The sequence below is a fragment of the Nyctereutes procyonoides genome, unplaced genomic scaffold (genome assembly GCF_905146905.1).
Source record: "Nyctereutes procyonoides isolate TBG_1078 unplaced genomic scaffold, NYPRO_anot_genome, whole genome shotgun sequence".
NCBI classification, from domain to species: Eukaryota; Metazoa; Chordata; class Mammalia; order Carnivora; family Canidae; genus Nyctereutes; species Nyctereutes procyonoides.
This window is the reverse complement of record NW_026575046.1, coordinates 33,216,416-33,238,148: the sequence shown is the minus strand read 5'-3', so window position 1 is coordinate 33,238,148 and position 21,733 is coordinate 33,216,416. Positions and strand designations below refer to the sequence as shown.

The window sequence follows — 21,733 nt, the reverse complement described above, 5'->3', positions numbered from 1 at the left end:
GTAACTCTGCTGTGTCTTTTTGTTGTTGCTATTAGTAAAAATGACATCTTCTCTTTGTCTCTTAGAGAGCAATCCTGAATCTCCAGTGACCATTACAGAGCCCTACCGGACCCTGTCAGGGCACACAGCCAAGATTACCAGTGTGGCATGGAGCCCGCATCATGATGGAAGGCTGGTATCTGCTTCCTATGATGGTACAGCTCAGGTACTATTGTGTCCTTAATTCTGTAGGTTCTTCACTATGTACTCTAACTTGAACTCTTCCCTCCTTTCCCCAGTTGTGTACATTCTTTCCCTCACTGTTATCTTCTACAGAAAGGAATATTCTGAGCTCTAGAAGGCATTTTAGTTCATTCCACATATCTGGGCCCTTGGCAGGCTAAGATTGGGTTTTTGGGTTTTGTTTTTGTTTTCTTGTTTCTGTTTTACTTAGATGAAAGGGAAAGTATTGATAGAAACTAGCTAAATTCTAATTTTTTTAACATTTCATTCTTACTGTCATATGATGGACTAAACTGATGTGAGAACTACTAGCTCCTATTTTAAATACAGAAACGGTGGCTATAAACATGAACAGTTTTTAATAATAAGTTAGTAAGTCAAAAATCTTCAAGTTAGAAAGAATAAAGAGGAGATGCCAAGCCAGAGCTGTGAGGTAGGACTTTCAGATACCAGAACCAGAACAGACATTAAGAACTGGAGAGCTAACTTCTGATGGATGTCCATCTCAGTGTAGAGTTGTAACTAAGCTAGGAGCCAGGAAGGGCTGCCCTCTGAAATGGAGACAGGAGTAATTCAAGAAAGTAAGGAAATTGATCATTTCCCAGAGATGGGGACAAAAGAATCACCTGTGAGAAATAAGAACCATACACATGCAGATATAGGCTGTAAATTAAAATTCTCTTCGTGATGTCAAACCCCCAGCCCAAAAAACATAGAATAACTGGTTCATTACAGTGAAATACTTAGAGCACCATTAGAAGCTCACTCAGAATCATCCCCATAAGAAAGTCTCTACATCCCAGAGTGCATAAGCCTCTTGTAGGAAATAACATTTCTAAAATTTGAACTTGTAAGAGGAAATAATAAGTCATAAGGGGAAATAAAAGTACAGTTTCTTTTTAAGTCTTTTTTAACTTATCTCCCCCCAAAGCAATAGAATAACCAGAAATTATCTGTGCTATCCTGTGCCTTGTGGTTTTAGGTGTGGGATACTCTCCGAGAAGAGCCTCTGTGCAATTTCCGAGGACATCGAGGTCGACTGCTTTGTGTGGCATGGTCCCCACTAGATCCAGACTGCATCTACTCAGGGGCAGATGACTTCTGTGTGTACAAATGGCTCACTTCCATGCAAGAACATTCCCGGCCTCCTCAAGGTCAGTCAGAACCAGGAGCCTATAAATGCTAGCCTAATTCCCTTTCTCCATTTCTCAGAGTAACTGAATTGATCAAGGTCAAGAAAAGGGGACATTCATGTAGAGTGGCAGTGATATACTGGCATGGGTTGCCTTCCTAATCAATGAAGACAACCATGAGAGGCCTGAGGACAACATTCAAATAGTAACAAGTATACCTAGCACTCAGATCTTGGTTTCTAAATATCATTTTCTGTTAAAAGAGACCAACCAGAGCTTCTTGGAGAAATGGCTAATTCCAGGTTGGTATAGGAAAAATACAAAACGGGCCTGGAACATCATCTGGTGCCACAAAGGAAGGAAGTGCTCAAGAACTGAGATCTGTCAAGAGAACAAAGAAGGTAGCTCACAGGGACTCCCACTAACCAAATCTGGCACAGCCTGAACTTGAAAATAATGAACAGGAGAATTCCAATGTAGAATGAATGATGCAATCAGAAGATTACCTACCATTCAGCAATCATTAACAGTTTGTGGTCAAGAAACATCAATGGATAATAAAACTAGTGGATGCAAATACTTAGTAATTACAAAGAAAACAATGATTTTTCAAGGAGAAACTCACAAGACAAGTAAACAACCAAATAATGGGACAGATAGAAATGTTGTGCTACTTTGAATGTTGTATTGACCACATCACTCCTATGTATGCCAGCCCAAAATGCAAAACCTAAATTTAATCATGACAGACATCAGGTGGTGGGGGAAATCAACAAAATAATTGTCCTGTGATCTTTAAAATTTCAAGTCATGAAAGTTAAAAGAACAAAACAAGCCTGTTCCAGGCTGAAGGAAACTAGAGAGACATAACAAGTACATCATGTAATCCTAGATTGTTTCCTTTTGCTATAAAAGATATTCTTGGTACAACTGGCAGAACCTGAGTAAAGTATGTAGACAGTACTAATGTATTGATGTTAACTTCCTGATTTTAATGGCTGTGCTGTAGTAATGTAGGAGAATGTCCTGTGTATAGAATATATACTATAAGTATTCAGTGATAATTGTGTGTCATATTCATGTTTTAATGTAATCCTAAAAAGGGTTTGGTTAACATGTTGAAAATACAACTCTAAAAATTCATTGGGAAGGAAAGGGAAATGGTGATAATGCTATCAAAAAGAAGAGTGATGAAGTTTTGGAGATAATCTCCTAGAGTGCTTTTAACTAAAAGTGTATATTTTATTCTGTGGCCATGCCACCCTGAATGCACCCGATCTCATCTGATCTGGAAAGCTAATAAGCAGCATTGTGCCTGGTTAGTACTTGGATGGGAGAATATACATCTTAATCTGTCCTCCTCTTAACTGTGATTTCCTCTAGGTAAGAAAAGCATTGAATTAGAGAAAAAAAGGCTCTCTCAACCTAAGCCAAAGCCCAAAAAGAAGAAAAAGCCCACCTCAAGAGCTCCTATAAAGCAGGAAGTATGTGATGGGAATGAAGATGAGAGCATCAGGGAGAGCTCGGGACCTGTTGAGAATGGCGTGTCGGACCAGGAGGGCGAGGAGGAAGCCCGGGAGCCAGAGTTTCCTGGTGGTGTTGCCTCAGTGGGTATGTGACCAAATCCTGTGTTTCCCAGACGCTAGGACTTTGTAGGCATAACCCATAAACTAAGCCAGGTCCCAACTCAGTTTGAAACTTCTCTGCCTCTGACCTACTTACGGTCCCATCTGTTTAACTTAGGTGGTACCTTTGGTGCCCTTAAATATTGCTAGTTTCTTAAAAGGTTGTTTTAAGCCTCTAAACTCCATTGAAGTGTGAAAGGGGATCTGACGGAAGACTGGGCTGGAAATAGTGAAGGTGTTCAGAGAACACTTTTTATGAACTTAGGCAGGACAAGACTACAGGGCAAAGTGAAACCAGGGAAGTAGATCCATAGAAACTAACCAGGAAAGTTTTCACAGTGTGACATCCAGCCAGTTACTGAAAAAAACCACTGTCCCATACAAATGTCTGGCCTAGAAGCTACCATTGCTCTGGGAGCTTGTGAGTTCTCACCCTCACAACTGGGTTTGTACCTAGTGTGTTTGTGCTATTGTTGTTTCTGGAATAAAAATGTATGAATTTGGTTCTTCTAGGCTGGTAAGCTGTAGTGGCCATTCTCCAATTTCTCAGAATACGGTTTTTCAGGGTTTTGTCACTGCTTTCTAATGAGGTAGGCTGTTTTTAGTTTGAAGAGAAAAAAGTGTTACTGGATAAAATTGTAATACTTTAATCCTTTTTTACCTTTAAATGTTTATCTTTAAGCTGTGGTGCCTATTACCTGTTAAAATGATTAAAGAGCAAAAAATATAAATAGAAGCAATGACCCATGTTTAGTCCTAAAATGGAATATTTTGATGTGACAGAATTAAAATGGCCAAAATATATGGTACAGACACATCCAGGCCCTGTCCACCTCAAGAGATGGCTGTTGGAGCCATAGTTTAGGAAAATAAAGAGCTAAAAGTTTAATGGATTTTTTTTTAAGCTCATGGTTGTGTATGCTCAGGATCGTGACTCCACATCACGTACTCTTAATATTCTGTATTGCAGTTAAACATGGAATTAGTAGTCTGTCATCTAAATATGTAAGAAGTCTTTGGTCATCTGAGCAGTTTCAGAACTCCTGGGCCTATGATATGACACTATGAGGACTAGAAACTTCAGCGCCTCCATAGACCAATTAGTCAAAGGTCTAAGTAATAAACTTACAGATTCCTGGAATACAGACAGTTGGTGAGGTAGGAAAAGAGAGACTAACTATATTTCCTTTCCAGAGTATTTTATCTCATATTATGGAATACATAAGATCACACTATTAACCCTGATGGAGTTCTTAATTACTTAAAAAAGAACTAGATTCTGCATTGTTCTTCTCCAAACTTTTTTCTTCACCCCCCGTGATACAGCTTCTAGAGAACCAGTTACCTGCACTCCAGTTTCATCAGGCTTTGACAAGTCAAAAGTCACCATTAATAACAAAGTCATTTTACTGAAGAAAGAACCACCTAAAGAGAAGCCAGGTTAGTGTCTAATGAGTAATATATTTTGTGAAAGCATCCTCAAATATTACGTGCCACCGAAAACTCTGAAGTGTTTGGTTTTTTATTGTTGGTTTTTTTTTGGGGGGGGGGGTTTCTTTGTTTTCTAGGTTTTAAATGTTTGTATTTTGATTGTTTCGGTTTGGGGTCATGTTTTTAAACAGTTTTAATACACAATTTTAAACACTTTTAAATATTTTAATGATGAAGGATCATTTTTGCAGCTGTCACTAATTGTTCAAAGTGTTCACAGCAACATTTTGTGTGGTAAACACTGCTGCCAGCTCATTTAACTTGAAAGCTCTAAGAACAGGAACTTTTCTTCTGCCCAGCAGTATCTCTCCAGTAGGTTACAGTCACACAATGGCCATCCATTTTTATGATTCTGATCCGATCTTCTTCAGAAAGTCTGTATTTTTATTACATTTCAGAATCCTTAACCAAGAAGCGAAAAGCTCGTTCCATGCTTCCATTGACTACCAGCCTGGACCACAGATCTAAAGAGGAGCTCCATCAGGACTGTTTGGTATTAGCAACTGCAAAACACTCCAAAGGTACAAAAATAGGCTTCCTTGGTCCATACATAGTCTTCTGGGAACTAGCACCTAAGAGGTGCTTATATATTTGAACGAGCAAACAAATGTGTAAAATTGTTTGTATTTCTACGTTATCTTCCAGCCTTCCCTTCCATCAGACCCCATTGCCAAGCTCCCCTTTCTGATCCACTGTTAGCACTCCCCAATGACTTCGAGATGCAGTGCTCTGATTTACTGTTATAAACTGAGCTGTTACCAACCATCTATGTGCCAGAATTGGTATGATGGCTTAATGAATCTTACCATGAATCAACTCCTTCAACTCTCTTTTCCCTAGAAAAAAGTATCTTCATGTAGAAAAAAAGTATTCGCTTATTGGAAGTATACCCCTAATATGGCAAAATTTTGGTAGAAGTTTTTATTATAGAAGGTTTTTTTTATTTTACTTTTGCAAGGCCCTCATTCAATGCCTATTATTTTGATATTTGAGCAACTATATATTTTTTATTTTTGAATTTTACATGTTGAAACCGGATACGTATGATAAAATGATATTCAAAGAGTCCAAAAGAATATAAATCTTTTTTACATTCTCACCCTAATACCTATATTTCCTCTCAGTGCCACACTATTACCAATTTCTTGTCCTCCAGAAATATTTTATGCTTTTGGGGATCCTTGGGTGGCACAGCAGTTTAGCGCCTGCCTTTGGCCCAGGGCGCGATCCTGGAGACCCGGGATCGAATCCCACGTCGGGCTCCCGCTGCATGGAGCCTGCTTCTCCATCTGCCTGTGTCTCTGCCTCTCTCTCTCTCTCTCTCTCTCTGTGACTATCATAAATAAATAAAAATTAAAAAAAATAGTAAAATTGTTTAAAACCAACAAACATGTTTAAAAATATATATATATTTTATGCTTTTGTATACATAGCCCTTTTGGGGGGACATTTTGATGACTTCCTATAACTTATACACCTAGTTGGATAGTTATACATTTTATTAACCTTACTGGAAAATCACTCATTTGACTTTTTAAAGATTTTATTTATTTGACAGAGCATGCATGTGCACACAAGCAAGGGGAGCAGGAGAGGGAGATGCAGGGCTCCATCCCAGGACCCTGGGGTTATGACCTGAGCCAAAGGCAGATGCTTAACCAACTGAGCCACCCAGGTGCCCTCATTTGACTTTTTAAAAAGCAGATGAATATTGAAATATTGAATCCTTTTGTAGAGGATTCTAGTGAACATCAAGGACATTTCTTGTTAGTTTCGTTTTGTCTTTTTAGTTTTTACTGCATTTAAAATACATGTTGAATCTGGGGTTGACTTTTTATATTCCCTTTTCTCCCCCTCCAAAATCTTTGAGCAAACTGCAAACTAAATTGTCTCATTGGGGCAGCCCCAGTGGCGCAGCGGTTTAGCGCCGCCTGAAGCCCAGGGTGTGATCCTGGAGATCCGGGATCGAGTCCCACGGGCTTCCTGCATGGAGCCTGCTTCTCCTTCTGCCTGTGTCTCTGCCTCTCTCTCGCTCTCTCTGAATAAATAAATAAATAAATCTTAAATAGATAGATAGATAGATAGATAGATAGTCTCATTGGATTTTGCCAAGGCTGAGCTAAACAAACTCACATATTTTGCTACCCTTATAACCAGCAGGGGTCTCTGTTAGGGTAAACAAGGACACAAGACTCTTCTTTTCACTGTCTGAAATGGGTGTTCTGGACATATTTTTGGAAGATTAGAGAACAGTAACTTCACTTTGTCTTTTTTAATTAGCAGAACTAAATGAGGATATGTCTGCTGATCTTGACGAAAGATTTCACCTGGGGCTTTTTACAGACCGGGCGGCCCTGTACAGAATGATTGAGGTTGAAGGTGAGGCAAGTCCAGTCAACATAACACAGTCTATCTTTATGCTTCCCTGACACTTTGTACACTCTTTTATGGCTGCCATCCTATGGCATCAATAATGATTCACTTTGCATGCTGGTTAACTGGGTTTTGAGCTCCCCAAACCGTACATTCGCATACACCCCTTGCATCTGTCATAGGACCCTGAACATACAGTATTCACTCTGAGTGTAAGAGTGCATGGGTGGCTAAGGGACTGAGTGGGCTTTGCACCACATTATGAACACTGGGAGATGACTCTCCCATCACCCAGCAACAACATATTTTGGGAGTTTGTTTCTCTTTCCTCCACCCTTTCTTTCTCTAGAAGTCCGTGCAAAGGTCTCTGAACATCTTCCCAACATTCTATCTCCTCCAAATAGGAAAGGGTCACTTGGAAAATGGCCACCCTGAGTTATTTCACCAGCTCATGCTTTGGAAAGGAGATCTCAAAGGTGTTCTTCAGACTGCAGCAGAAAGAGGAGAGCTGACAGACACTCTTGTAGCTATGGCACCAGTTGGTATGTTCTTTTCAACAGAAGTGCTATCACCTTGAGGATGAGTCCACTACAGATGGACACTCTCAGGGCCCTGGGTGGCTCAGTTGATTAAGCATCTACCTTTGGCTCAGGTCATGATCCTGGGGGCCTGGGATGGAGCCCTGCGTGGGGCTGTCTGCTTTTCCCCTCCGCCCCTTCTGCCCCCTCTTCTCCCCACCCCTCGCTGGCTCATGGTCTCTCTCATGCACTGTCTTTCAAATAAATAAATAAAATATTAAAAATAAATAAAAAAAGATGGACTCTTGCAGGACAGTTTGGCCATGTCTAATTACTTTAACTCAGCAATTCTAAGTGTTGGGACTTAACGGTACTCAACAAAATGACAGGTATACATGGACTGTCATTACAGCAGCATTTCTAATAGCAAAGGATCACAAGAAGCTCTCTGGCAATCAATAAGAGACTGGTTAAATCTCGTACCTCTATACAGTAGAAGCTCCCATAAAAGAATGAGGCAGCTCTGTGCATTCTTATATGGAATGGAGCTCCAAAGTATAGTAAGTGAAAAGAATCAAGGTGTAGGTGTACAACAGTGTTTACTACTCTTTCATTTATATTTAAATGTGTCTTTGTAGACTATTTCAAAAAGGTTTCAAAAGAAACTAGTAATAATGGTTTTTTCCAGGGAAAGGAATTTGGATGTTTTGGGTAGAGGGATGCCAGGATAACAAGGAAAGCTTTTATGCTATGCCCAGTTTTTTAACTGTACTTAAGAATACTATATAGAGAGAGAAGTATACACAGATCATTGTCCTGACGACAGTGAATTTCACAATACACCCTTATAACCCACACCCATATATCAGAAGTATAACACTACCAACACTACCAGCTTCCCATGCTGCTTTTCCGTAAGTCTCCACAACACCCCAACAAGGGTAATCACTGTCCTGACTTCTATACTGTTTGTACATTTTTAATTTTAGACTATTTTGTATGTGTTGTGTAATCAAAGAAAAAACTAAAGTTTTAAAATGTGGGTATAAGGAGAGTAGATGAAGCAAATGATCTGTAATGGCAACTGAGTTAGTATCTAAATGTTGTACTTAATATACTGACTAAAACAAAGCATTTTCAACCTGAATGTATTTGCTTATTTTGTTTTTTCTTAAACTTGCTTCTTATTTAACCACCACCTTTTTTTTTTTAAGCTGGCTACCAAGTGTGGCTGTGGGCTGTGGAAGCTTTTGCCAAACAGCTGTGTTTTCAAGATCAGTATGTCAAGGCTGCCTCTCATCTACTTTCTATCCACAAAGTATATGAAGCTGTAGAGCTGCTCAAGTCAAACCATTTTTACAGGTTTGTATGACCTTAACAATTGAACCAACAGTTGGACATAATATGAAATTAATCTGCTAAACAGCTCTGCTTATTGATAACCAGCATAAACCTTTGTTGTAATTAAATATCTCAAACATACAGAAATATATGGACACTAGCCTAATAAACATCAATGTACCCACTACTTGTGCTTAACAAATGTTAATTTTTATCAGTGTTTGCCACTGATCTTTTTCAGAACTTCTTTATCCAAAGTAACACAAATAGGGAAAACAGTATATATAAGACAAAAGAGACAGGATCTTGCCAACCATGTCAAAAGCTCCCTGTACCCCTAGTTTTGTTTTGTTTTTTTTTTTTTTAAGTGTAACATTCCAGATTTGGTTGAATTGCTTTTCTCCAGTTCTATCCTCATCCCTTCTCTAGAAGTAACCACTCTCCTGAGATGGGTATGAATCTTTCCTAGCCAAGTTAATACACTTTCACTTAATACATTGCTAAGTAATGACAGACAAAAGGAACAAAATATTTCTTGTAAAACAGCATACAATTGGGTCTTGTTTTTTTGTCCAGTCTGATGGTTTCTGTCTTTTAATTGTAGTGCTTAGGCCATTTACAATTAAGAAGATTGGTGTGAATGAAATTTACCATCTTGCTATTTGTCCTGCTATTTGTTCATTTTATCTTTTTCTGCATTCTTTTGAATCAGTTGAATATTTTCTTATTACCAAAACTGGCTTATTAGCTATACTCCATTTATTTTACAGTTGCTTTAGGGCTTGTGATGATTAGCATTTTTAACTTATCACAGTTTATTTTTAAATAATATTGTATTACTTCTTTTTCTTTTTCTTTTCCTTTTTTTTTTAATTTATTCATGAGAGACACAGAGAGGGAGAGAGGCAGAGACACATACAGGCAGAGGGAGAAGCAGGCTCCATGCAAGGAGTCTGATGTAGGACTCGATCCCTGGTCTCCAGGATCACACCCTGGGCTGAAGGTGGCGCTAAACCACTGAGCCACCCAGGCTGCCCTATTGTATTACTTCTTATATAGAACGTTTTTTTTTTCCTTCCTGTGTGTCCTTTCTGCTACTGTCATATATTTGACATGTTATAGCCCCACATTACATTATTAGAATTTTTGCTTTCACCTATCATCTTTTTAAATTTTTTTGTTATTAATTTTTAAATGTTTTTTTTAATATTTGCCCACATATGTATTTCCAGCATTTTTCATTCTCTTATATAGGCCCAAGGTTCTAATTGCTATCAACTCTTCCTTCACCTGAACAGGATCTTCACTTTTTTGTACTGTGATTCTTCTGGTGACCAATTCTATCACCTTCTATTTGTCTAATAAAAGCCTTTAATTTTGCCTTCATTTTAAAGGATCTTTCTCTGGCAGTTTTTGTCTTTCGGGGCATCAAAGATGACATTGTTGCCTCTTACGTTGTTTTTGACTTGACTGTTGCATTTAATCTCATCTTTGGTCTATAGGAACTATGTCATTTTTCTCTGTTTTTAGGATTTACTCCATCACTGATTTTCAGCCATTTGATGTGATAGCTTTGGGGAGACCTTCTTGATTCTATTTTGGTCTGTCTTCCATTAGAGAGTGTTAAGCTCTGTTTTAGTGTATATTAAAGTTGCTATGTATCAGCTTGATCACCCTTGAGGAGTTGCCTACACATGTATGGCCTTTGTGTTTAGCCAAAGATTCCATGAGATTCCCCAGAGTTCTATAGACCCTTCTCTGGACAGATTATTCCTTCCTATCATCCTGGCCCTCAAATTCCAATTGCTGTCTCTTCTCCACTCAGTGAGACTGCTGAGGCTTTGCTGGGGGTTCCCTGTAGGAAGATGCCTGCAAGAGGGCCCTTAACAGGGCTCACGTCATTAGTTCTCTTCTTTTCAGGATGACAGTCCTGAGCTGCCTGGTGTCCAATGTCTTTAAAAAATAAATGTTTTATCTAGTTTTGTGACAGGTGGTTCCTGTTACTCCGTCATGGCTAGAAACTGATGTCTCAAAATCTTCTTAAACATTGCTCTACACAGATCAACTTAACTAAAATACTTTTATTCCAGCTACTACTTTATGTTGGCTACAACTCAGAAGTTGTATGTCACTTGAAAAATATTAGTTCACTGAATTACACAGATACCCCCAAGTGTTAACACATTTTATTACAAAATATTCAAAAAAAATCACATTCTTTAATATCACTGTCAATCTTTTCAGAAGAATCTTTAACTTTTGGGAAGCTGTCAGGCACAGAGTAGCAGGCACAGATTTTTAAAATTCTGGTTTTCATTTGAAAGCTCAAATTTTATCATTGGCAACAGTACTGCTGGTTGTTTTCTGTGAAGTGACAGGACTTGGGGATCCCTGGGAATCCACAGACCACACGTTAAAACCTGACGACCTAGATGAAGAAATGAGCTCAGTGTGTGGTTTTAACTTCCTACGTAATGCAGGAAGATGATCTCTTATAGGAAATTGGAACAGTATAAACAATACAAGAGGGACAATTTGTCCTATCATCTAGCCTTTTCAAATTGGCTGATTATCTGTTCTTGCCTCTAGGGAAGCTATTGCAGTTGCCAAGGCCCGACTGCGCCCAGAGGACCCAATCCTGAAGGACCTGTACCTCACCTGGGGAGCCATCCTGGAAAAAGATGGGCATTATGCTGTAGCCGCCAAATGGTAAGCCTGAGGGAACAGGTAGGTATCTGAATATAGAAAAGCAGGATAAGAGTTGTAAGTGTAGAGGGGGAGGTAAAGTGACTAGAAAATGAAAAGGCATATGTGTATTAAACCAACTTCCTAAGATTCATTAGTACCTACTTCCTTGGTATTTATATGAATCACCATAACTATTCAAGAAACCTCTAGCAGATTCAGGAGGTCCCCCTTTTTCTAGTGATGTCTTTAACATCACTATAAGGAAAAGGAAACAGGAAGGGAATGAAAACTCTGTTTGGGTTCAGTTCAGCAAATGTTGAGATTCCTTTCTGTCCTTACCTGTATGATGCGGTCACTCATTCTCTGTGCAACAGTGGAAGAGGAAATAGGAGATCTGTTTATAAGACTTTGGGGTTTTCTTTTGTATTACAGCTATTTAGGGGCTGCTTCTGCTTATGATGCAGCCAAAGTTTTGGCCAAGAAGGGAGATGCAGCATCACTTAAGACGGCTGCAGAGTTGGCTTCAATTGTAGGAGAGGATGAGTTGTCCTCTTCCCTAGCTCTCCGGTGTGCCCAGGAACTGCTTTTGGCCAGGAACTGGGTGGGAGCCCAGGAAGCCCTGAAGCTACATGGAAGTCTAAAGGTCAGTCTGTTGTTTTATCTCCTGGTATTTAAGAGGGAAGAGCCCCAAGTCCTTTTCTAGTTGAATTCCAATTCCAAATGAATAACCCAGTTGAACAAGGTGTATTCAGCAGGTATCCTTAGAAGTGTCCAGCAAGCCTTGGCCACACTATCCCATGGAAGTACTGTGGCTTGCCATTGCCATATTCAGAGTAAGAGCTAATGTGGTCATTCACAATAATTCTCCTTCCTTATTAATTTCTGTACAATATATATGAATAGACAGCTCAGCCCCCAGGGCTAACAATTTCATGTTTCTTTATTGGTGTCATCAGGTCTTCTTTGAAGAGGGAGGGGAAGAGGGATTAGCCTCTGACAGAAATCATGGTCCTCTGCCACTGCACCCCTCTTTAGCTTTAAGCCATAAAAAAGTGTGGGAAAATCAGTATTTAGTTAAATGTCTATTTATCCCTTTCTGATTAAAAATGAGTGATTTACCACTGCCTTGACACACCAAGACTGAGATTACTTTAAAAGCATGAACACTCCAAAACACATAAACATTTGGTTCATTTTAGACAACTCTGCTAGTCAGATACTAACTTCTAACATGAATTTTGTGAATTATTTTTCCCTAATAGGGTAACTAGGCCTAAAAACATTCCTAGCTAAATATTCATAGCCCAAGAAAAATTGTATCTTTCTGGGAACTACAAAATAAAAATGGAGATAAAAGTAGTACACCCTCAAAGATAGTGTCATTTGGTGTATTATTTATAAAGTGACCAAACCTAGAGAGAGTTTAATTCAAACATTAAAAAAAAAGAAAAAAGTTTTCAGAATGGTTATTTAGCTTTTTCTTTTTTTTTTTTTTTTTTTCTCTTCAACAGCATCCTTATCAGAGTAAGAAAACTTTTAAGCTTATGCTAAATGCTATTCAGATAATGATCAGGCTGTTTTGGCTACATAAAACAGAGACCTTCCCAAGCTTAACTGAGAAGATGTTATTTTAAGGGTACACATGAATCTCATGGCAACTCAGTCTAGCAAAAATAATGATTTTCTTCTGGGCCTTCTCTCTGTGCTTCTGTTCTCTTCTTTTCCAGCTGGCTCCCTCTTACACCTCCTGGGACATGGTGCCTGACACATGCCCTAGCTCTCACATCTACACAGCTTATCTGTTCTAGTACCTTTTTACTTTTGTATCCCTCCCCCTTTTTTTTTAAGATTTTATTTATTCATTCATGAGAGACACAGAGAGAGAGAGAGAGAGAGAGAGGCAGAGACACAGGCAGAGGGAGAAGCAGGCTCCATGCAGGGAGCCCGATGTGGGAATTGATCCTGGGACTCCAGGATCACGCCTTGGGCCAAAGGCAAGCGCCAAACCGCTGAGCCACCCAGGGATCCCCTACTTTTGTATCCTTTAATCTAAAATTTGGGCAGAGGAAGGAACTGGATAAGCCCGCCCATCTTTTCTCAAAGTGGGCCACAAGTCTTGTAGTCCTGTAGTGGACAGGGACTACAGTTGAGGTTCCTTGTTATGAAACTGCTTGGGCTCCGGGCTACCTCCAGGATCTCTGCAAAAGCATCTGGAAAAATGTCTATTAGATCATGTCTTTTCCCACCTCACTCATGACTCACACTGGCCAGAGGCAGCCCACTAAGGGGTTTGGTTGCTGTAGATGCATTAGGGAACACACTCAGAAACTGAAGAGAGCTCTCAATAATCAGGGACTTCCTCCGCATAACAGTTTCTATGCTTTGTTGTTGGGTTCCAGGGGCAGAGACTGGTGTTTTGCCTTCTTGAGCTACTGTCCAAGCACCTGGAGGAAAGACAGCTTTCAGAGGTCAAAAGCTCTTCCTACAATGCTTGGGCTGCAGGCATCGAAGGCACCTTTGTGGAGAGGGTGACTGCTGTATGGAAGAGCGCCTTCAGCCTGGATACTCCAGAGCAGTATCAGGCAGCACTACAGCAGCTGCAAAGTATCAAGTATCCATCCGCTACAAATAACACTCCCTCCAAACAGGTACCCTGTCTGCACTCTGTAGTCAGACTTCCTTAATCTATGTCTGGTATGATAAGGAAACAAGCTGAATGCCAGTTTGCATTTCAGCAAAGACAAAGGCAGGCCCAGGCAACCTGGAAAGATCCCTTCAGACTAATTAAAGCCCTTTGGCTTTGAAGTTAGTCTTAGATGAGTCTTCTCTTAAAAGAAGAAAAGCCTAAAAATACAGAAAAGCAAAGAGAAAAATAGAGTATCCATCAACCAGAAATAATAAATGTTCGCATTTTGTCATTTTTGTTTCATATAATTTTTTGGTTTTGTTTTGTATATTCTTCTAGATTTTAGTAAAAGAAATACAATAAGGTTGAAGTCCCTGGTACCCCTTTCCCTTGGTTCCATTCCCCTTTCCTAGCTCATCAAAGGCAGCCCCTAGGTCAGGCCATATATATTATTTTGGACCTTGCTTATTTCAAGGACCTTGCTTATGACCAGTGTGTAAAATCTGTCCATATTGATGCAAAGAGAAAAAGTTGATTCATTGTAACAGCTACTACACCCATCCTATATATATATATATATATATCAATTTATCTACTTTCGAAAATGAGGGCACATAATTTTTGAGGAACAAGACTTCCTTAAATGATATACAGCACTTTCAGAAACAATTTGGCAGTTTCTTATAAAGTTAAACATAGATACACCCAGTGACCCAGCAGTACCACTGCCTGGATATTTCATTTAAAAAATGAAATCAGATGTCCACACAGACTTGTACACAAATGTTCATTGCAGCTTAGTTCACAACAACCAAAAATGAGAAATAACCCAAATGTCCATCAGCCGGTGAATGGATATGCAAACTATGTTTTAGCTATACAGTGGAATGCTATGCAACATTAAAAAGGAACAAACTAGTGATGTCCAGATAATATCAGTGAATCCTAAAAGCATTATGATAAATAAGAGTGAAGACACAAAAGACTGTATACTCTGCGGTTCTATTTATATAAATTCTAGAAAAGACCAGATTAATAGTTACAAAAACCAGGCCAATGGTTGTCAGCAGGTGGAGAGAGGGGAGGGCATGCAAAGGAGCACATGGAGATATTTTACAGTTATGAAAATGTTCCATGTCTTGATTCTGGTGGTGATCATAGCATATATACCTATACAGATATATGTATTTATCAAAACTCATCAAATTATTCACTTAAAAATGATAAATTTTCTTAATTATACTGCAGGTTGGTTGGTTGAATTACAGCTTTTAGTTCTAAAACTCCCTTTTTGGGTTTTCTTTTTTTTTAAGATTTTATTTATTTATTCATGAGAGACACAGAGAGAGAGAGAGAGAGGCAGAGACACAGGCAGAGGGAGAAGCATACTCCATGAAGGGAGCCCAATGTGGGACTCGATCCTGGGTTTCCAGGATCACACCCTGGGCTGAAGGCGGCACTAAACCACTGAGCCACCCAGGCTGCCCTCCCTTTTTGTTTTAATTAAATACAAATGTCAAGGCTTTATTTTTTTTATTTTTTTATTTTTTTTTTTTTTGCATGAACAGACTTTAACACCAGACAAGGCATGTTACTGTGCAGCTAGATAGGAAAGTTTCTCAGATAAGGGAGCCGAAATGGGTGGTGGAAATAGAAGGACCTTTCTTGAATGTATACTGTCTCTACTTCCTAGTGCAGTCAGTAGGAATTAGGAATATTTCTGTATCATCCCAGTGCTTGCTGTGGGAGAAATGTTTAACTGAAACTGTGGCTTCCCCCTCTAGCTTCTGCTTCACATTTGCCATGACCTGACCTTGGCAGTGCTGAGCCAGCAAGTGGCCTCCTGGGACACGGCTGTGGAAGCCCTACTTCGGGCTGTGATCCGGAGCTATGACTCAGGAAACTTCACCATCATGCAGGAAGTGCACTCAGCCTTTCTTCCTGAGGGTAAATGCCCCCCAGCTCTGTTGGAGCATGCTGACTAATGGATGATGTAACCACCACCAATGGTGTAGTACCAGGAGTATATACAATATCGAAAGATAGAGACTGGCCAGTTGTGTCATTTAGCACCAAGTTTGAATCCTCTTACCCAGGCTCCTAAGAGGTAGCCAGAATGGCTGAGCTGTTTTCCTTTACCTAGCCCTACCAACTTTATCTACCTTACTGCCTTCTATAAATTTTCTTATAGTTTGAAAGAAACTCACAAGTTAGTTAAGAATGGAGAAGCACATGGGGCCCCTGGCTGGCTCAGTTAGAAGAGCATGCAACTCTTGATCTCAGAATTGTGCGTTCAAGCCCCATGTTGGGTGTAGAGAAACATTTAAAATAAATAAGTGAACTTTAAGAAAAAAAAAAAAGGAATAGAGAAGCACAGCAAAAAGACATTCTTTGAGCTGCATAGTCACTAAACTAAATCACTGTGATTTTTCAGAGATATAATGGGATCTTACCAGAGAGTTTTCATAGGAAGATGGAATATTTTTTTCTGTAATGCTTTGATTGACACATAGACTACAGCAACAAGAATGCTATCCTAGGTCAGGAAATGTTTGGTTCTGGTTGGCTTTTGGTGAAGGGCATGTTGTCCCATGGATTATTGCTATCCTTGAGATCCACTCCTTGGGAGATAGGAAATACAAGGGGAGGAGCTAGATTTCTAATAGATAAAGAACACACAACCCTAAATCCTTGTCTTCTTCTTCTAGGCTGTGGCCACCTAAGAGACAAACTGGGTGAACATCAGTCCCCCACCATACCAGCTTTCAAAAGTTTGGAGGCCTTTTTTATTTATGGACATCTGTATGAATTCTGGTGGTCTCTATCCAGGCCTAGCCCTAAATCTAGTGTCTGGGTAAGAGCTGCTCAGAGAAGGACAACCTCTATTGAGCAAAGTGAGCAGATAAACAGTGCCAGCCCTGAAGAAACTGACCCTAAAGTGTCTGAACCAGAGCCAAGCAGGCCTCCAGAATTAGATGTGAGACTCACAGAAGCAAGCAAGCAAATCCTGATCACTTGTAAAGAGCTCTTTTCAGAAAAGCACGCCAGTCTCCAAAACTCACAGAGAACCGTTGCTGAAGTCCAAGAGACCTTGGCAGAAATGATCCGCCAACACCAGAAGAGTCAAGTCTGTAAATCTACAACAAATGGTCCTGATGAGAATGAATCTGAACAAGTAGCAGAACAGTCCCTTTCTAGTCCTCAGAGGGAGTGGTAAGTAATGAGTCTGTTTAAGGTGGAATTGGAAATACCCTGCTGAGTTCTCACATCATCATCAGATAAAAATCAGCACATGATAAGCTTGATCAGATCACCTGCCAGCACCATAATGTTGTATGCACGGGCTTTGGAGTCCAACATGGGGTTCTAATCCTGGCTTTGCTGAGTGACCTCAGGCAAGATTCTTAATGTTTATGAGCTTTTGTTACCTTCTATAATTGGGAGGATCTACCCCTACCTCGCTTGTTTGGGGAATTAAATGAAATCACAAATAATGTTAATAACAATAGAACAGTAAAATACTACCTTTGAGCAATAAGTAGATCCCCCCCAAAAAAAAATTAATCCTGTAAAATGAGGAGTTGCATTATTGCATCATTAATGAATACCAGTTTTTCAATTGTTCTGTGCTCTTCCAGAAAATACACAAAAACGGTAGTGTACAAAACTGCATGCTGAGTTGAGAAAATCCCAAGTGATCAGAATGCTATAGCTAATCACTTCTGTTGACCACAGGGTCCAGGTGGATGATAGGAGCCAATCACCACTGTAAAGTTAATTTGCACTATTACAGGACCCTCTGCTTTTGGCACTTGTAGTGATTAACAATTACTAATTGGCTATTATGCTGAGTGCTTTTTACCTAGATTGTCTCCCAGCATAGGGCCTAAAACATAGTAACTAGTACTGCCAATAAACCGATAATTAGGGCAGCCCCGGTGGCACAGCGGTTTAGCGCCGCCTGCAGCCCAGGGCGTGATCCTGGAGACCTGGGATGAGTCCCATGTCAGGCTCTTAGCATGGTACCCGCTTCTCTCTCTCTCTCTCTCTCTCTCTCTCTCTCTCTCTATGAATAAATAAAGTCTTTTAAAAAATTTAAAAAAAAATAAACTGATAATTATTAGTAGTAACTGAAAAAAAATTAAGTTTTGAAGCCTTTATATATTTATTGCTATAAAAATACTCCCATTGCAATCTTTTTTTTTTTTTTTAAAGATTTATTTTATTTATTCATGGGAGACACACAGACAGAGAGACAGAGACACAGGCAGAGGGAGAAGCAGGCTCCATGCAGGGAGCCCAACATGGGACTCGATCTGGGTCTCCAGGATCATGCCCTGTGAAGGCGGCGCTAAACCGCTTAACCACCAGGGCTGCCCTCCCATTGCAATCTTGAATGAGTTTTGAGTCACTTCTCCAGTAAGCCGCCACACTCTAGGCAGCTTTAGGTTTCGTTCTAGTAACAAGAAAAACAGTAAAAATTCTCTAACCCAGCAGCTCTTAACTTTTGGATCACAGGATTCCTTTGAAAAGCTTTAGACACAGAAAAATGTGCATCCTAACCTATGGTTAGGAGCCACAGCTGTGCTAACTATTCCCCAAAGAAATCCAGGCTTTTTGCACTTGGCTGCAGAATTAAATCCCCTAAAGATCCTAAAGTCCTGTGATCCAAAGGTTAAGAGCTGCTGGGTTAGAGAACTTTTTTTTTTCATTAGAGCTATGTGTCTAAGAAGTGGGGATTTGGAAAATAGCGAGGAATGGTATTTCATTTTGAAAACTTTTTACCACATCACATTAAATCCCCTCCTCTTGACCTTGGTATTAACGATGAGAGGTAAGACCCAGATGACAAAAGAATTTTATTTATAGGATAACAGTTAAAAGTTATGTGAGGCAAGGCATATGACTTATGCTTTTTTTTTATTATTATTATTACTAGTAAAGAAGAAAAAAATCAGCCACTTTCTCTGCCTGAATTAACCAAAAGGCTTACAGAGGCAAATGAGAGAATAGCTAAATTTCCTGAGAGTATTAAGGTAAGATTTATAGCAGTTCATTTGGTAAAACATGGTTTTTTATATTATCAATTTACTAAACCAAATTCTTTAAGGTTATCTGATTCTCTGTACTGTTTCTGAAATCTCTCTACACATCTGGATATGCTTAAATATTTAGGATCCCATGGTCTTTGGTTAACTAAAATGGGAGAACTGGATTATTGACAACACAATTTTATACCTCATTCTTCAGAGAAATGAAACAAATTTTGGAATTGGGAGGTAAAATAAAATTAAAATTGGTACTTGACAGGATGAGCACTGAGTGTCATACTGTATGTTGGCAAATCGAACTTCAATAAAAAAAAAGTTGGTACCATGTATTTGATAGTTACAGATGGATGAGTGTATTTGAATGTGGCACTGCTAGTAAAAGAAGAATCATGTTTTGAATTGAGTGGGGATCTAGAAAAAGATTCTTTCATTTGAGGAGGATATCCCAGTATCCATCCGTTCTGAGTATTCTCTATCCTTAGAGTAACTGATGAAGAGCCCTGAAGAAGAAATTGCTAAGTTGTGTCTGAGAAGTAACACTAGATGAGACTTGAAGGTGCTGGTGCCTCTCTCTACGCAGGTCATGTGGCTCATTTGCAAATGCTTCCTTATTCATCCCTGTGTCATCTTTCAGACCTGGCCCTTCCCAGATGTGCTGGAGTGCTGTCTTATCCTGCTTCACATTGGGTCCCAGTGTCCTGGCAGCGTGACCCAGGACATGAAGCAACAGGCCCAAGAGCTCCTTCAGAAATATGGCAACACTAAAGTTTACAAAAGATACTGCCAGACCTTCTGCACATGAATTTTCAAGGAACTTTAAGAAAACTGTGCCAAATTCAGAACATATGACACCTTTCACCTCTGCAGTTACACCATGCCAGACATTCACTTTGATCCCTAGATGTTTTTTGCAGTGATCCAAATAACACAAATGGGGGTCAAGTTTGAATTGACTCTACCCTTAGACATAGTGAAATTGGACTTTGGACTCAGTTGTGGTTTCCTACTGGAGGAAGGATCATGAAAAGCCAGCAGTAGGTATTCAGAACACCTGCAGTGTGATTGTTGGTCATCTCTAAAGCCTTATGCAGGTTTCGCCCAAAGAGGAGAAACTTTTTAATTACCCAAAGTATTATGTTCTCAAACACAAACTACCTTTAAAAATACTTAGCCTAATGGTAAACATGTCATTCTTTTGGAGACAGAATTGCTCCATTTTATGACTTGGTATTATTTTTCTTATATTTGTTAATTTGGGTTCTCCCCCTTCTTTTCTTTCAAAGACTTCACTTAGAATGTGAAATAGGCCTTTACCCATCATGTTGACTCTACCATCCATCTGAACTTTAGGTCAAAAACTTGGTTTTATTGTTTCATGTAATTGCTTATTTGAACAAATCATTTACTAAAGTGTTAGAAGAACAAATAACTGAAATTCACATGTGTCTTATCCCTTCAGTTTTGTAAAATGTAATGGTGATTGAACAGCTCAGAAAGAAATTACTGTTTCAGTGGTTCTTAATCTGTTTTGGATCACAGGACCCTTTGAGAATTAAAACCACAGATGTTCTTTGAAGAAAAATGGGTAATTTTGCATATATAACTTTTGGATCATTTGACTCCAACTTCAGCATAATGGGATCCTACATACTATTTAATTATAGAACCTGTTCATTCCCCCTCTCCTCCCATTATTGAGCATTCTCTTGAGGTCTTTTCTTTTCTCTGGTTTAACAGTTGAACAGTGTCAGGAACAGATGTTTCTGTAATATCCCAGTTGCTGGAATGTAAAAATCAGAAATAGTCTGGGGTAGGGTTGGGAGGGAGCACTCTTTACCAATAATGTAACTATTTTCTTTTGGGATTCATTGTAAAAGCTTTTCTGCTTGAGTGTCCAGTTTATTTTTCAATTATTTCCTAAGTTGGGATGGTTGTGGACAAGAAGAATAAAATTCACTAGCAGGAACTCTATAGGAAGGAGAAAATTTTAAGAGACCGTTATGTAAAGATCTGACTGACCAGGAGTTTTGTTTGTTTTAATTAGACCTAGCTTTAAGATTTAAAAATGCTAAACCCAAAAAAGGAAATACTGTAGAATTTAGACCCTCCTAATTCTTTAGTTACTTGAGCTTGAGGAAGAAGATGCAGGTTACCAGAGATGGAGAATCTTGGTTGCAAAAAATTATACATAGACATGACTGTGTGGAGGACTAGATACCAGTTCTACAGTCTTTGCTGAAATGAACACACACTTCACTTGCAGAGACAAAAAAAAATATTTATTCCCTATCATTTAATTAAAGAACAGTATTATTAAACTAGACATTCTAAACTCCTTCGTGATTTACCAGAACCATCATCTGTGCTTGGAGGAATCCTGCAGTCCTCGATTACTGCTTTGGTAAGAACAAGCGTTACTACTTGACAGCTAATCAATAAAACTACCCAGAAGGTAACAGGTGACACAATTCCACTTCAAACAACCTCTTCTCTTTCCCATACTAGATAATTTCTATTTCCCTAATTATCAGAACCACAGAGAGCCAAAGCACTGAGGAGTTGACTCATGCTTAGTAGTTCTCACTAAACAACTGAAGAAGTAGTGTTGGTCCTTTACCCAATCCAAACCACCATCTTGTTATCCAGATGACTGCTCTCACCTCCC

General features: G+C 39.3%; 1 protein-coding gene across 2 annotated transcripts in view; it reads left to right on the top strand.

The window, feature by feature from the left end:
• Positions 1 to 20,836, top strand: part of GEMIN5 (gem nuclear organelle associated protein 5) — a 39,765-nt gene extending 18,929 nt beyond the window's left edge. Inside the window, exons 14-28 of one of the 2 annotated variants that reach the window (XM_055325685.1) lie at positions 66 to 205; positions 1,205 to 1,376; positions 2,739 to 2,966; positions 4,307 to 4,420; positions 4,870 to 4,992; positions 6,755 to 6,850; positions 7,249 to 7,386; positions 8,577 to 8,724; positions 11,293 to 11,412; positions 11,824 to 12,034; positions 13,791 to 14,039; positions 15,802 to 15,964; positions 16,726 to 17,230; positions 18,957 to 19,053; positions 19,703 to 20,836. In XM_055325685.1, the coding sequence (XP_055181660.1) occupies positions 66 to 205; positions 1,205 to 1,376; positions 2,739 to 2,966; positions 4,307 to 4,420; positions 4,870 to 4,992; positions 6,755 to 6,850; positions 7,249 to 7,386; positions 8,577 to 8,724; positions 11,293 to 11,412; positions 11,824 to 12,034; positions 13,791 to 14,039; positions 15,802 to 15,964; positions 16,726 to 17,230; positions 18,957 to 19,053; positions 19,703 to 19,870 (2,672 nt within the window). In that variant the 3' untranslated portion in view covers positions 19,871 to 20,836. Of the gene's footprint in view, positions 1 to 65; positions 206 to 1,204; positions 1,377 to 2,738; positions 2,967 to 4,306; positions 4,421 to 4,869; positions 4,993 to 6,751; positions 6,851 to 7,248; positions 7,387 to 8,576; positions 8,725 to 11,292; positions 11,413 to 11,823; positions 12,035 to 13,790; positions 14,040 to 15,801; positions 15,965 to 16,725; positions 17,231 to 18,956; positions 19,054 to 19,702 lie in introns of both variants that reach the window. The other variant, XM_055325684.1, reaches the window with a different exon arrangement.
• The last annotated feature ends 897 nt before the right edge of the window (positions 20,837 to 21,733 follow it).